This window comes from Lepus europaeus, chromosome 3 (genome assembly GCF_033115175.1).
Source record: "Lepus europaeus isolate LE1 chromosome 3, mLepTim1.pri, whole genome shotgun sequence".
NCBI classification, from domain to species: Eukaryota; Metazoa; Chordata; class Mammalia; order Lagomorpha; family Leporidae; genus Lepus; species Lepus europaeus.
In genome coordinates, this window is record NC_084829.1 from 155571266 (window position 1) to 155588697 (window position 17432).

The window sequence follows — 17432 nt, forward strand, 5'->3', positions numbered from 1 at the left end:
TGGGGAAAAAGGGACAGTAACCCACTGTTGGTGGGAATGCAAACTGGTTAAGCCACTATGGAAGTCTGTCTGGAGATTCCTCAGAAACCTGAACATAACCCTACCACACAACCCAGCCATCCCACTCCTTGGAATTTACCCAAAGGAATTTAATTTGGCAAATAAAAAAGCCATCTGCACATTAATGTTTATTGCAGCTCAATTCACAATAGCTAAGACCTGGAACCAACCCAAATGCCCATCAACAGTAGACTGGATAAAGAAATTATGGGACATGTACTCCATAGAATACTATACAGCAGTAAGAAACAATGAAACCCAGTCTTTTGCAACAAGATGGAGCAATCTGGAAAACATCATGCTCAGTGAATTAAGCCAGTCCCAAAGAGAAAAATATCATTTGCTTTCCCTGATCGGTGACAACTGAGCGCCAAAGAGAAAACCTGTTAAGTGAAATGGACACTATAAGCAACAACGAACTGATCAGCTCCTGTCCTGACTTTAGATGTACAATGTAATACTCTATCCTTTTTAGTATTCGTTGTTGTTCTTGTTGTTCTAGTACTATTGGTTGAACTCAGTAATTAACACACAATTATTCTCAGGTGTTTAAATTTTAACTGAAAAGTGATCCCTGTTAAATCTAAGAGTGGAAAAAGAGAGGGAGGAGATGAACAATTTGGAACATGCTCAATCGGACTGGCCGCAAATGGTGGAGTTAGAAAAGTGCAGGGGATTCCAACACAATTCCATCAAGATGGCATGTACCAATGCCATCGCACTAGTCCAAGTGATCAATTTCAGCTCACAATTGATAGCTCTGATAGGTCTGGGAGTCAAAGAGATCACACAAACAAGATAGGTATCTGCTAATACTGATAGAATCAAAAAGGGAGGGAAAGATCCAACATGGGAAGTGGGATACACAGCAGACTCATAGGATGGCAGATGTCCTAAACAACACTCCGGCCTCAGAATCAGCCCTCAGGGCATTCAGATCTGGCTGAAGAGCCCATGAGAGTATAGCAGGCATGGAAAGCCAAGATACCATGGGAAAAAAAAAAAAAAGACCTAAGTGAATGATCTCTGTGAGTGAGATCCCAGTGGAAAGAACGGGGCCATCAAAGAAGGAGGTACCCTTCTCCGAAGGGAGGAGAGAACATCCACTTTGACTATGACCCTATCGGAATAAGACCAAAGTCAGCGAACCCTAAATGCTTCCATAGCCCTTGCAACTCATGACTGGAGCCCAGGGAGATTACTGACGCCATGAACAGGAGTGTCAAATTGTTAAGTCAGCAACAGGAGTCACTGTGTACTTACACCCCATGCGGGATCTGTCCCCAATGTGTCGTCTAAAGCCAAGTGATGCTACGACTGGTACTGAAACAGTATTTTTATACTTTGCGTTTCTGTGTGGGCGCAGACTGATGAGGTCTTTGCTAATTATATACTGAAGTGATCTTCTGTGTATAAAGAGAATTGGAAATGAAAAAAAAAAAAAACAACAACCTGGTGTTAAAATGGAAAAGGCATAGAAAATTAATTATTTTGAAAAAAAAAATTATGTAGGATCTCTGTCTTTAATGTGCTGTACATTGCTATTTTATGCTATAATTAGTAATCCAATGGTAGTTTTTTCACTTGATGTTGCTATATGGGCAAAATGTTGAAATCTTTACCTAATATATACTAAACTGATCTTCTGTGTACAAAAAGAATTGAAAATGAATCTTTACACGAATGGAAGGGGAAAGGGAGTGGGAGGGGGGAGGGTTGCGGGCGGGAGGGAAGTTATGGGAGGGGGGAAGCCATTGTAACCCATAAGCTATACTTTGGAAATTTATATTCATTAAATAAAAGTTTAATAAAAAAAAAAAAAAAAAAAAAAAAACCATGAGAATGGGAACTCACAAGTTAAAATAATTGTGTGTAGAGGTTCTCAAAGTATAAAATCCTTGGCACAGCTCACACACCTTTGCACACAAAACTTTTCATGATCTGCACCTGTCCGGCCTCATCTCTCACCTGTTCTTTTAGAATACTTAAAACACTGAGATGCCATCATTTCCACCTATATAGATTGGTCTCTTCAACAACATAGTCAAAAATAATGCAGGGCAGGCATTCAACATAGTAGTTAAAATGCCACCTGGGATGCCCATTACCCTCATTGGAATTTCTGGGTTCATGTTCCAGGTCTGCTCCTGATTCTAGCTTCCTGCTAACGTGCACCATGGTAAGCAGCAGTGATGGCTCAAGTACTTGGGTCCCTGCCACCCATGTTGGGCACTCAGATTGAATTCCAGGCTCCTGCCTTCAGCCTGGCCCAATGCTGGCTCTTGTAGGCATTTGGAGAATGCATCAGGAAATGGGAGATCTCTGTGTATTTGTGTGTGTGTGTCTCAGTCTATCTTTCAAATAAACAAAAGTTATAAAAATAAAGAAGAAAGCAATAAATATAAAAAAAAGATTAAATCAACTTGAAATTTAGCCAAATCTCACTATTACTGTGTTGTTCAATAAAATGCATCTACTCTCTCTGGTTAGAACAAGAGTAGAGCAAGAACAAATAAATGAAGATCATTTAAGAACATTTAAAATCTGATGCATTCTTTTCAATATCAGAGATATAAGAGTAACAAAAAATAAGACTACTTTTAACAATCATCATCATCAGTATAACAGCTAAACTAGCTTTCACACAATGTTATATTAACCTTCAAATATTTAGGAAAGCTGTTTCCATGAGCTTTGTGAATACCCTTAAGATACCACTCAACAAGAACAAAAATCTGATTTAAAAATGGAGAAAAGACATTCTCCAAAAAAGACATATGAATGACACACGTGAAAGACACTCAAGGTCATTCATCTTTGGGAAATGCAAAATAAAACCTCACACTCATCAGCATGGCTACTATTGAATAGCAAAACAGAAAACACCATCCTGGAAGAGATATGGAGAAATCGTAAATCCAGTACACAATGCTATGGCAAACAACATGGCAGTTCCTGCAAAAAATATAGAATTACAATATGATCCAGAATTCTAATTCTGGATGTATATCCAAAAGAACTGCAAGCAGTGTCTTGAAGAGACCTTTGTATGTTCATGTTCATAGTATTTTTATTCTCAGAGCATAACAGAGGAGAAACCCAAGCATCTTGACAGCTAAAACAAGAAAACCAAATGTTGTATTTACATACAATGGAATATTATTCAACCTTATAAAGGAAGGAAACAATGTCATGTTACAACATGACTTTATATTAAATGAAGTAAGCCAATCACAAAAGAACAAACCCTATATGGTTATACTAATACAAGGAAACAAGTAGTCAAATTCATAAAAACAGAAATAGAATGGTTGTTGCCAGGTAGTGGGACAAAAGAAGTCATGGAAAGTTATTGTTTATGGATCGAGAGTCTCAGCTTTGCATCAATTTCTGGAGATAGATAGTAGTGATAGTTGCACAGTTATGTGAATGTATTTAGTGCCACTCAGCTGCACCCTAAAGTAGTTCAGATGGCAGACTTAATGGTATGTGTATTTCATCACAAATTTTAAAAATTTTAAGCTACTATTCTGAAATCATTATTTGTCAGTAAAGGATGGAAATGCATTTGCCATAGTAAGTTTTCCAAGAGTCAAAGCGGAAAACGTCAACGACTGACACATGGTTAGTAGGCAAAATTTCTTTCCCAGATAATAGCCGTCCATTCAGATTCTATTCAACAGATGAGGAAACAGACACCCAGAGAGGGTGGGTGGCTCCCCTGCTTGTCGAGTGGATGCCACATCAGGAACGAATCTGTCTGCTTAATTCTGAACCTAGAGATATATTGACTGCTAACATGCCATTTCCTTGGGTTGGTTTAGAAGATGATGTTTAAAACATTGTTCTCATCAATTCTTACTCATTAAAAAATATGAAGCTATAAAATATATAGCTCCCATCTGCAATGTTCTTGAGACATGCTTGATGGAAATTAGACATAGCAGTATGGCGGCAGCTGAGTCTATCGGCTAGCTTGTCTGTGGAAGCAGGAGACCCTGGCCACTAAACACTTAGTCAGGAGGGATGAAAAACCTCCAGCTCAGGATAGGCCATAGCTGACAAAATAAACCACTTAGAATATCTGAAAATCCTTACCACAATGCTTCTGCCTCCTAAAATCACAATACTTATTCAAGCATAGTGCTTCTAATGAATTCATAATTGCTTTTCATTTTATGCACCCCTTTGATTTTTTATATTTCTTTTAGGTACATTTGATTATCTCAAAGTAGCTCTAAACTACATAGAAATAATGTTTTTGGTAATGTTTGCTCATAAAATCGAATGTTTAGAGATTTACATAAAGGACATGGAAGTAGACAACTTTGTAAGAAAGTACAGGAATCTAGGTGTTATTTCCCCTTATACCATGTGGGCAAAATCCACTTTGCTGCTTTCTTGTTTTAAAAAATTGACTAAAATAAATTTAGGAGTACACACATATACATATGTTTTTATACACATATATATTGATGTATGTATGTACCTGTAGTACTACTGAGATACACATATTAATACTCATTGATATTCATAATACTAATATTCATAATGGATATTCATAGTATTCATAACATTTCAATATATACCACACTTTATTTTGTTTGTGTATACACTTGTATATTCTATCCCTCATTAACTATTTTAAGTGATTTGAGAATAAAAGGCATTTCTGATTTTTAATCCTATTCAAGTGGCAAACAGCAGTCTTCATATGTAATATAGCCATTAGAAATTATGTTGTGGGTATATGTGTATCAACATTAAAATATGCTTATAATATATTATTTAGTGAGAAAATCAAGTAATAACATCATGCTGGCATCCCATATGGATACTGGTTCATGTCCCAGCTGTTTCACTTATGATCCAGCTCTCTACTAATGCATCTAAGAAAGCAGTGGAAGATGGCCCAAGTGATTCAGACTCTGACATCCATGTTGGAGACCCAGATGGAGTTTCAATCTCTTGGCTTCAGCCTGGCCCAGCTCTGGACCTTGTGGCCATTTTAGGAGCAAACCAGAAGATAGAAAATCTCAGTATCTCTCCCTCTCCCTCTAGTTCTGCCTTTCAAAATAAATAAATAAATCTTTTTAAAAAAATAGCCCACCCCAACTATGGAAGGGGTATAAATGATGGCAGGGGAATCAGGGGTCTTGAAAATACATTCCAAGTTCTACAATGGAAAATCAGTGTTTGGGACACACTCAAAGGCTGGTTATTAGCTGGGACAATGGATACAGAGTTCAAATAAATTAGGACACAGTTTGAATCAGACAAGTCAAGAATATGTCTTCATGTGCTTACATTGTGATAAGTAAAAAAAAAAAATTCTAACCTATAATAAATTCAGATACTTTTCCAAAATTTATGCTAACAGATGATCAGTGATGAAAGGTATAGAAAATGTAATCTCTTTCCCAGGGAGAATTTCTCTATTCTTTACTGTTCTTAAGCCTAAAGAAAGATTCTCTATATTTACTAAATATAGAAGATTTTCATGTTAGTCATTCCATAAAAAGAGAAATTTGGTGTGTGTGTTTTTTTGTTTGTTTGTTTGTTTGTTTTTGTTTTTGTTTAATTTCTTTGAGAAGTAGAGTTACAGACAGAGGGAGAAACAGACAGGTCATCCATCTGCTGATTCACTCCCCAAATGGCTTCAATGGCCAGATCTGAGCTGATTTAAAACAGCAGCCACGAGTTCCTTCTGGGTCCCCTATGAGGTTGCAGGGGCCTAAGCACTTGAGCCATCTTTCACTGCTTTCCCAGGCCATAGCAGAGAGCTGGATTGGAAGTGGAGCAGCCAGGACTCAAACCAGTGCCCACTTGGGATGCCAGCACCAAAGGCGGAGTCTTAGCCCACTATGCCACAGAACCAGCCCCCTAAGTTTTGACTTTTAAATAACACTTTCTATGAGGATAAATTTTTGCCTCCTCTAAAAGTTGATGCAATTTTTACTATAGAAATTCTCACAAAACCTATTCCAAATCTAAGATCCTCCAGAATTCACATGAAGTACAAAAGCAGAGGAATATAGAAAACATGTGATGTGTGCACACACACAGTTAATCCACAGACATGTAAAACCATTCAGATGGGCCAAAAAAAAAAAAAAAACACATTTGCACAGGCATTCTGAAGTCTCAAAGAACTGAAAAGTTTGCATAACACATATTAAAGCAGATATTAACCCAAAACCTCATCAACTTACTTAGAGTTTTATGAAATAAAATTTGGATGATTGACCAAGAGGACCCTGTTGAATTGCTGATACAACAGCACAATGGGTTACCTTATTTTTTAAAAAGCCAATTTCTAGTAATTTCAAATAAAGAAATAGTATACAAAACAAATTTAAAAAGTAAATGACAATGATTCAAAATGAAAGTCTGTATTTTTTGCCACAAACTCTACCTTCCTCCATTTTCATATCATTTTCCCAGGCTCCCCAGGCTCTAAAACTTGGAATTACTCTTCCTATTGTCTCAAATGCTTGCGACCTACATCCAAGCACTTTCTTGCCCATTTTTAGGAGTGTTGCATTGCCACATTTGTCACTGTTATTCCTCTGGTCCATGAGTTCATGTCTTAATGCCTGCATTTCCTCACCATCTCAACTGCCCTTCTCAAAGTGCCCTCACCCTCCAATACATCTGATTTATTGCTGCTGGGCTAGTATTTTTTTGCCTGTCAATTTCACTAGATAACATTCCACTCAAGAACATTCAGCAGCTCCCTACTTCCTGCTGGATCAAATCCATATTCCTGGTCTGTATGAATGAAGCCCCTACTTACTGTACCAGGTCATTGGTGTGTAGGAAAGATAGCTCCAATGTAGAGTTGAAGAGCCATGTTTATGTTCCTAGTGCAGTCATGTCTTCCTTATGAGACTTGGAACAAGTTATTTAAATCCTTTAAGCTTTGGCCAGCGCCATGGCTCAACAGGCTAATCCTCCACCTAGCGGCGCCGGCACACGGGGTTCTAGTACCAGTTGGGGCGTGGGATTCTGTCCCAGTTGCCCCTCTTCCAGGCCAGCTCTCTGCTGTGGCCTGGGAGTGCAGTGGAGGATGGCCCAGGTGCTTGGGCCCTGCACCCACATGGGAGACCAGGAGAAGCACCTGGCTCCTGCCTTTGGATCAGTGCGGTGCGCCGGCTGATTGGAGGGTGAACCAACGGCAAAGGAAAACCTTTCTTTCTGTCTCTCTCTCACTGTCCACTCTGCCTGTCAAAATAAATAAATAAATAAATCCCTTAAGCTTCAGTGGACTCACTTGGAAAATGAGATTAATTAAGTCTATCTTGCTTGACTCAATATAATGCCCAACATTGTGGTTTCGCACTTCTCAATGATATTTTTGGGCCTTTGTCACATTAGTTCCCATACTGGAATGTCCATCCCCTATGTCTCAAAACTCCTAACAAGGTATTGGCAAAGTGACAACCATAGTGCAAGACCTACTTGGGACCATGGGGCCTTCCTAGCAAACCTCAAATGGCACCTTTTCTTGTATCTATTTTTAAGAAGTAGAAATTCCTTTACTGAAAAATGATTTCCTGTCAAAATCAGACCTTAATCACAAGCCCATTTCTCAAAATTCTCATGGGCAATGTAATGTTGATGATTCCTACGTTTCATATATGAAGTCAACAGTCTTGGTTGAGTGCCTGTTAAACACCAGACACTAAGGTGCTGTGCTGCAGAGACTAGTACTCCTTATGGAAAACACCAAGTCTGACCAAGTGTACAGAAAAGAGGTCAAGTATGACAACAGGGAAACTAAAGCCTGCTCAGGGAGCAGACAGAAGTGGCCAAATTCAGGTCACTGGAGAAGGCAAGTCTGCCTAGAAGAAAAGCTCTTTAAACTAAAATGTGACTTAGGAGGAGGAATAAGCTTGATGGAAGTGGGTGGGAGAAAGACTTCATGACATGGAGACAAAGAATTTTCTGAGCAGATTAAAAGCATATGCAAGGCATAGCGAGAGCCAGCACATGTGGTAATGAATTAAAACAAGTTCCATCGCTGAAGCTTGGGTTGGGGTGGCAAGTGTGGGAACGTAGGAAAGGTACTGGCTAAGGAGACACCCATGAGCCAGGAAATAAATTTGTACTTTATACTAAGGGCAAAAGAAAACAAGAATGCAGATTTTAAAACCAGATTTTTAAACAGCCTGGATTTGGGGGTCTGTTAAACTTACATATGGCTTTGTAGGACTTGGCATGCAATCTTCTGTGCTCTCTTGCATTCTAAGCACATAAAACGTGGTGTGAAAAATAGCACATGAGTCCCTGGACCTGACTTTCCTCCAAGAAGTCTGGGCAGCACAGTTTGCAGTCACAATGTGTGGTAGAAGAAAGCACACAATGCAAATATAACAGCAGCTAACCCAGGAGACAGGAGAGGATGATATGGCTCCTCCAGCACTATCAGGGAGCAACAGGGACCAGAAAAGGGACCCAATGGGGCCACATTAAAATTTCTCTGGAGAATTAGCCTAGGAATCATCTCCACAGGTGTTCTCTCAGAGCCCTATTGAAGGTAGAAAACAGGAGGGTCTTAACTATGTCATTTATCTCGGTCTCTAGATGGAATCGGTTGACATGTTGCAATAACCATTGGTTTACAGTCGAAAGGATCTCAGTGTGAATCTGTCTTCTTCTATTTATGACACGTGCAATTTTTTTTCAATTTTTTACAAAGTCCTAATTTTAATTCACTCTATAATCACAGGCTTAATTCACCACTAACCGTAATATTCAAACAAATAAAAAGGAGGAAGACCACTGTTCTACAGGAGGATATAAACAAGGGCTAAAAACAACAATCATATCACAAGATGCCTATTTCATTCCTGTACGCTTTTGTATTCTATATTAACTGCCTCATATCACAGAAAACATGAGACTGGCTTATTTGGGATGATTGTACAATATCTCTAATTTTCAGTGTTCTCAACTTTTAAAATTGGTGACAATTACTACCTCTGAGAATGCTTTAAGGGAGTTAAAAAAAAAAAAAAAGCCCATATGAAAGAAATCTACAATATCCCACGGCACAAAGTAGACCTTTGGTAAGCACTGGCTCTTACTGAAATGCTGTTGACTCTGCTATCTCTCAGCACTGCACTATGTAAGAAGGTATGAATGACAAGACAAGTCTCGCCATTTGTAGGAAGAATATAGAAGGTAGAACAGGAATTCTACTAATTATGGTTGGATGCCTCAGGAGCAACATTTCTGGATATGAATTCAAGTAGCCAAAAGAAAGTAAATGTTCTTAACTTGAGAGCATGGCTTAGCTCTTGTTTCACAGTTGATATTCACAGCGATAGCAGGCATATGGCTGCTAATTAAGTTTTAATTGAGCACTTTTTTCCCTACAACAAATGTAAGATGAAGATGTCAAGGTATGTATGCTCAGGTATGTGTGTGTGTGAGCATGCATATGTATATGCATATGGCAGAGAGAGAACTCCTCTCCGGAAGAGTCTTTCTGTTAGACTATTAACTTTAATCTTGTATTTCCCTGGCCAGATAGCAGCAAGCCTGTTGTCCATTCAATGCTGGTTGTCTAACTGTATTCAAGAATGTGGTTTGCTACCTGGATGTTGATTTCTGTGTTTGCATAAAAGCAAGTCCGGACAAGGGTGCCTGAGTGTGCCTGAGGATCTGTCCCTTTCCCCCTCTCCAGTCTAGTCTCAGTCAACACTGCTACTCCCTGTGGAAGCATAAGGTTCCTAACACCAAAAACAGTAAAAGCATAACACCTAAAGGTAACTCCCAGCTCCTCTCCGGGACACAAACACCAAATAAGCCGGTGGAGACCAATAAGCCAAATCTGCAGGCATGTATCCTTTAGAGAGGCTGGATTCTGGGAAGACCGGACAGCACGCAGAACATATTTGCAGAATGACTTGATTGAGAAGGCAAAGGCCCTGCTGATAGCCGAGTATTATTATTTCCCACAGATGCTCCATGCTCCATCAGTACCCAATCTATCCAACAGCCTCTTTAAATTCCCCAAGCACTACTAAAAGGTAAATATGTAAGTCCTCTCATTTCCTAAAGGATGCAAATGACTACCATGTGCTGTAGCTGCTCAAATTCAAGGGTCTACAATAATTGGGAAAAAGGGGGACGTTTATATTAACCTTAATGCTTCCTCAGAAGCAGCTGTATTTGGGGGGGAACTCCCTTACAATAGAATGTAAGCCCACAGCTCCCTGCACCCCTTGTTGTTAAATTGGGTATAACTGTTCTATGCTACACAAGGTGAGGATGCATCCATGAGAGGAGGAGAAGATACGAGAGAGAAATGAGATGGTGAACAGCTACACACCCTGCAAGGTGCCTCATTGTTGTGAGAGCAGTGAAGTTATTAAAACTCAACAAATGCTTGAGGAAATGTATTTCACCCCATGCAACAATTCCAGTGGCTTTTCATGGGGTGAAAACTTAACTGATAAACTTGGGAACTTGGAATAACAGACAAGCCCAAGAGAGTGCACTTAATCCAGAAAACTGGAATTGGATTTGGGTTCAATTTAGCCAGATCTTCAAAGGTACCTAGAGGTATATGTTTGATTAGTGGCCAGGGAATATAAGGTCATCAACTAAAAATCTGACTCACAAACAATATGCACATTTTAATTCATATAAATATTCACATAGAAGTGTGAATATTACTCCACATTTATAAAGTTCTACAGCTCTGTTGCCTAAGTGGAGAGCAAGCACAAGTCATGCAAAAGAATGATGTCATTTAGAAAGAATTTTTCTAGCATGGGAAATTCCTGAGTACTTTTCTCTAATTAATTAAAGAATATTCATTACTGATCTTCACTATACCACTAGAAGACTCAAGCTGCCCTAAAGTCAGCAATCCACTCCACTGGGGCAGTGTGGAGAGGTCCTACTTAGAAAGCATATACTCTTTCAATATTCAGTAATAAAATCATTTTCAAAATATTTTCAGCCATTCAAGATCAGCACAGTTTCTTATAGTAACCTTATTTCAAGCCTTTTTCGGGAGTAAACTAGCCTGTGAAGCAGATCACAATAGTGTATTGCCTATTATAGGATAAATCAGGCAACATCTTGTCAAATGCTGTCCAAGCATCAGTTGTTAAATGCCACCATGGAACAAGAGGCGACAGTTGCCAACAAAAAAACTGGACTCAGGTTAATGATTTCACATCAGCTCCCACAATGAAGGTCAGAGAAGACAGGGAAGATGACAGCAAAGGAAGAGAAATGGAAATAGCTTCTCCAAACTGAATCAATTTCTACCCTTAATAGTTCCTAAAGCTAAGTCCCATTTTAGTAGACTCCAACAGTTAATACCACGAAAATCTAGAAACAACTAAGACCTTTCATGGAATAACATTAGAAGAACCGGGAAGCCTCCTTTAGCAAGGATGTACACTGGGGGACACATACACACTCTCACACTCACATACACACTCACACACTTCCTCCCCAAAGGGTCATTCAGTGGAATGATCTTCTCCTTGGTGAAATAAAATAGACTAACCTACATGTCTACCGGATCAGACACAGTTTCTGTAACTTATTTACCTATTTACTCCGTTTCAAGTTCCAGGAATCAAAATTTGCTTTCCCACAGAGATCACCTGATGCATGGCTTTTAATGCACTTTTGTTAAAGAGGCTGGCAGCAGGAGAAAGAGGGTGGACTCACCATTTGATTGCTGTACCAGTACAGCGACGACCCCTTCAGCACCACCCAGAACTTTTTCCATTTGTTGCTTAAGAAAGTTCCCTTTTCCTTTTTCTTGTACAGCCACCCTTGGCAGTCAGCATGTCCCAGATCTTTGCATGATATCCTCCTCCGACTCATCGTGAAAAAACCTGCGACAATTACATGAAGAGGAACAGAAAGTACTACCCTGGTTCATGTGACACAGTAGAAAGACAACTTTTAATTGCTTAGCTCCTAGGGGTTGAAATTTTCATCAAGATTTATGCAAAGTAAATGCAGAACAAAAAAAGGCATGCATCTTTTATTTTTATTCATCTGATGCCTAGAAGGTCTAAGACATGGCCAAAGAAACACTGAGGCTAATGTTGCAAGTATTAGTCTAAGAACACTATTCACCAAGAATAAGTTGAAAAAAATAAAATCATGAGGCTGACAAGCACATTATTGCAGCCACAGAGCTCCTTTCAAAGATAATAGCGGTAGTTATGCAATAGATGTGGAAGGGTTAATGCCCACCTCAAAACACAGCTACTTCCCGACTGAGTGCCAGTGTTTCCAAGCTCTGTTGACATACCACGAGGGACTAATCCAAATGAACAGCATGTCGTCATTTCTTAAAATCCATCCAAAAATAACCGAAAATTAATCTGCCGTCCACCTCCTGATATCAGCATTCAGACAGTCAAAAATCTGATCCCCAAGAAGGTACGGAGGAGAAAATCCACGCTCACTCACACACACAGAAAGGGGATAAAGAAACAAAAGAGATCTAATTACCTTGAGTTTTCTTCCTCGGCTTCTGACGCAGGGGAACCTGCTGAAAATGCAGGAAGGAAAGAAAAGAGGAAATTTCTGATTGTGTTGTAACATTTGTAAAGAGAGAAGGAGGGAGGAGGTGGCAGTGTTTATGAGCAGGGTGGAATCTAAAAAAAACTCTCCAAGCAGAGCTGAAGGAGAGCTACTAGCTGAGGCACAAAATGTGCTAATTAGAATCAATGTACATCGAGCTGAACCTGAAAAAAAATCTAACAGAGCATTTATCACTAATGTTTCCTGTTTCCACCCACAGTGCTCTCACTACTACTTTAGTTATGATGGCAGGTTGTTCACTCGAGTTTTTAAAAATCATAAAATATTTCCCCTTTGATATTTTTGTTAGAGGAAAAATATACCATGCTTGTTTTCATGTAATTTCTAAATAACAATGATTATTTAAATAAAGTTGGAAGATAATTGCCACAATCTCAAAATATTACAGATTGACTCTGGACTACTAAATTTAAGATCCAGCTACACATAAGGACATAGGGTTACACCTGAACCACATGAACTAAATACCCTCCCCCTCAAAAGTTCCCAATTTCTCTTGGTGAGATCTCAGTCCCACTCAATCCTCCTTATCAAGAAATTCTTACATTTTAAAAGATTTTATTTATTTATTTGAGAGGTAGAGTTACAGAGAGAGGGAGAGACAGAGAGAAGAGAGAGACAGAAAGATAGGTTTTCCATCCGCTTGTTCACTAAATCAGGCATTCGACAACATATCCAAAATGCACATTGTTTATAGTACAATTTAAACGACTCATGTAAAGTCAGATTAGGAAACAATGAAAAAAAGCAGTTTTCAAGTGATTCTATGTGTGTGTGTGTCTCTTTATGTGTGTAGAGACAGAGAATTGTAGCTTAAAGACATTTTGATTTTCTTCCAGAATATCTAAACAGAGTTTACTTGGGTATTTTTTTGAGATTTAAAAGCAAGTTTATTAGAGTCAGAGACCTCCAGTCAGAGTGGCATTGGGGTGGGGGGCTCCAAGAAAGGCAAAACTCAAAGGCGCTGTGGTAGTGGAGTTTTTAAGCACAGTTTTGAGGAAGAAAAAAATCTTAATCAGTTTGACATTCAAGCAGGGACCAAACCCATCAAAAGCAGAGTGGACAGTGAGAAAGAGAGAGAAAGGTCATCCTTTGCCGTTGGTTCACCCTCCAATGGCCGCCGCGGCCGGCACACTGCACACCACGCTGATCTGAAGGCAGGAGCCAGGTGCTTATCCTGGTATCCCACGGGGTGCAGGGCCCAAGCACTTGGGCCATCCTCCACTGCCTTCCTGGGCCACAGCAGAGAGCTGGCCTGGAAGAGGGACAACCAGGACAGAATCCCACGTCCTGACTGGGACTAGAACCTGGTGTGCCGGCACCGCTAGGCGGAGGATTAGCTTGTTGAGCCATGGCGCCGTCCACTCATTTACAATCTTATTTGCCCTGTCTGGCTAGCTCATAAAACAAAAAAGCCATCCATAAGCATGAGATAGATAACTAGCTTTCACAATCAACTATGAGTTCAGGAGGACAGAATCACCACTCCCTTGCTATTCTCATTGTAAAATTGGGAATTACTAAGGAATGGGGCTGGCACTTTTTTTTTTTTCTTTTTTTGACAGGCAGAGTGGACAGTGAGAGAGAGACAGAGAGAAAGGTCTTCCTTTGCCGTTGGTTCACCCTCCAATGGCCGCCGCGGCAGGCGCGCTGCGGCCGGCGCACCGCACTGATCCGATGGCAGGAGCCAGGTGCTTCTCCTGGTCTCCCATGGGGTGCAGGGCCCAAGGACTTGGGCCATCCTCCACTGCACTCCCTGGCCACAGCAGAGAGCTGGCCTGGAAGAGGGGCAACCGGGACAGGATTGGTGCCCTACGGGGACTAGAACCCGGTGTGCCGGCGCCACAAGGTGGAGGATTAGCCTAGTGAGCCGCGGCGCCGGCCGTGGCACTTTTGAACTTACTAAAAGTAACTTTTAGAGAAAGCGAAAAATTTGCACCCTAAATTTCCACCAGGACTACCCTGACTGCCCATTAACCCGTCTGACTCCTCACATTCCCTCCCCCGGAAGGAAGAGACCCTAACTTCTGTTAGGGGAACTGGGCAATGACTGTTCTGGCTGTTTCATGCTGAAAAGGGGTGGAGTCAAGACAGGATTCCAGCTGGAGGCGTCTTTTGGAGGGGGACGCAGTCTTGCCAGCTTGCAGAGACCACTTCTATCCAAGGTTTCATGCACATGGCCATCTAGAATTTCAGTGTTTTAAGTCTGGAGAAAATGAATCTAACAAGCAGATTAAACTCAGAGTCTAAAACAAAGCACAGAGTCATTATTAGAGGACCTAAGAAAGGAGCTGTCTAAACCATGAGGAAGTTTTCCCACTGAGAGACAAATAGAAACTGACAGAAGAGGGCCTGATAATAATCAGGTGGGCTTTAAGGCCTGGCCAGATCTGAGGCCCAGACCTGTTTATCTCTTAAGATGGGGTACCAGACAAGGGAGGTGTGAACCTCCTTAGGGAAGACACCCTGTTGACTTCCACTACCCAGCTGCCCTAGGAGGAGAGCTGGCCTGAAGAGAAAGCAGGTGGCATCTCTAAAAGGAAACTTACAGTTCTGCCTGCAATGTTGCTGACCCTACTTGGGCATCCCCTCAGCAGTAGTGGTTACTTTGGAAGCTGGGCTGAGTGAAGGGCATTTTCAGCTTAGAGCCAGCAGAGTCTGTGTCTCTGACCTGGAAGTCCTTGAACCCCAGGGCAGTTCCATTTCCAGTGACCCAGCTCTTGGCTGGCTGAGTTGCCAGGGCTCTTCATAAGCTGACTTTTGCTGAAGCCCTGGCTTTCGACATCAAACACCAATTCCATTTGTGGTGGACTGGCCTGTTGGGTCTCCTTGATAGCAGATTACTGTGTAAAGCAGCCACTAATTGGCCTGCCACCTATTTTTACATTACTCATGCTGCCTAACTTGCTCCTTTTCCTCCTGGTTTCTGGTAAAGGAGACCACAGAGACAGCCTTTAATGTCAACCAAGGGGATGCTCTGTCCCATCCCTAAACTTTGGTAGCCTGAGCTAGAAACCGATAGTCACAGGCACGTTCCAATAGTAGTTTTTTCTAAGAGGTAGACAAAGCCCACAAGGAAAGCTGTGTCCTCACTTTAGCATCAAACATGACGACCAGCTTATCTATAAATTTTGAAGTCATTAGTAAAATGTTTTCTTCCTTTGTTTGGTTTGAAAAGGGAAGTGAGGCCTGCACTGTGGCATAGCAGTAAAGGCACCACCTACAGTGCTGGCATCCCATATGGGCACTGGTTCATGTCCAGGCTGCTCCACTTCTGTTCTAGCTCCCTGCTAATGCCTGGGAAAGCAGCAGAAGGCTGCAAAAGTGCTTGGGCTCCTGTACCTGTGTGGGAGACCCAGAAGAAGCTCCTGGCTCCCGCTTCGGATCAGCCCTGATCAGGTCACTGAGGCAACTTGGGGAGTGAACCAGTGGATGAAAGTCCTCTATCCATCTCTCCTCTCTCTAACTCTGTCTTTCAAATAAATAAATAATTCTGAAGAAGAAGAAGAGGAGAAAGAAAGAAAGAAAGAGAGAAAGAAAGAGAGAAAGAGAGAAAAAGAGAAAGAGAGAAAGAAAGAAAGAAAGAAAGAAAGAAAGAAAGAAAGAAAGAAAGAAAGAAAGAAAGAAGGAAGGAAGGAAGGAAGGAAGGAAGGAAGGAAGGAAGGAAGGAAGGAAGGAAAGAGAGAGAGAGAGAGAAAGAAGAGGGAGGTTTTGCCTGTTTTCTGTGCTCATGGCAAAGTAAATCTGGCTGTGAAATCTAATTTAAGCACTCATTTTGGCTATGTAATTTGGTCTTCTATGTGGCCAAGCTAATATTACAGAAAAATGTTAGCCATCCCTTTTATGAGGTCTAAAGTTCAAACTGAACATCCCAATGGAGAGTCCTTCAGAACTGAATCAGTTTCCCATCTTGAATAGAGAAATGAAGGAAAAGTCAGCCTTCCCCAATCACTTACTGTCAATAATTAATATCAAATGAAAACTTAGCAAGCTTTAACTGCTAAATAATAACTTATGGAAACATTTACCAGAAGGTCCAGTGCTTTCTAAAAATTTCAAGACAATAGTACATGTATTTTGGAAACATCACTAAAATATCTAACACAAGTATGACTTGTTTGACCAGCAAACCCAAGTACAAAGATGTCAATGACGTAAACATTTTTAACGTCTTTCTACAAACAAATTTAAAACATCTGATACAGAGATTCATTTAGGTCACATGAACCAAAAATGTATCTTCAATTAATTTAGCAGTTAAATTTACGAGCAATATTTTATCTAAAAGCCAATAAACACAGAGCTCACAATAAATAAGTATTAGGTTTAAATCCATTGTTATCAAGTAGAGAGGTTTTTTTTAAGTATACAATTGTAAAGTAACTCTAAACTTTGTTATATAATCTCATGGCATCTTTTAATGTTATTAGAGATGCATTTTGGTAGTATTCCACATATCTAGCTATTCATCTATATATTCTAGTATATGTTTTAGGAGGGTATGTGGCATGTATATAGTGGAAATAGGATAGGATTTTAAAATCTAGAGCTCCAGAATTAATTCAGAGCTGTGACAATGAGCAGCTGTGTTACCCAAGGAAAAGTCACCCTCTGAACCCACTTCATCATTTATCAAATCAAAATATTTGTAAGAATTTCAATCCTGTATGTCTGAAAACAAACAAAACAAAACCTTCATATAATCACTATACATATAAAGGCCTCATAATATTTTTTTTGGATAAGTATGACTTGTGCTTCCTTTGGCTATGATGATGAAG

General features: G+C 40.3%; 2 protein-coding genes across 2 annotated transcripts in view; one reads left to right on the forward strand and one right to left on the reverse strand.

The window, feature by feature from the left end:
* Positions 1-11901, forward strand: part of OPRM1 (opioid receptor mu 1) — a 185797-nt gene extending 173896 nt beyond the window's left edge. The window contains exon 4 of the mRNA XM_062186957.1: positions 11863-11901. Within this exon, the coding sequence (XP_062042941.1) occupies positions 11863-11901 (39 nt within the window). The remainder of the gene's footprint in view (positions 1-11862) is intronic.
* IPCEF1 (interaction protein for cytohesin exchange factors 1) overlaps positions 1-11930 on the reverse strand; it is an 80457-nt gene extending 68527 nt beyond the window's left edge. Inside the window, exon 1 of the mRNA XM_062186958.1 lies at positions 11761-11930. Within this exon, the coding sequence (XP_062042942.1) occupies positions 11761-11919 (159 nt within the window). The 5' untranslated portion in view covers positions 11920-11930. The remainder of the gene's footprint in view (positions 1-11760) is intronic.
* Positions 11931-17432: the final 5502 nt, after the last annotated feature.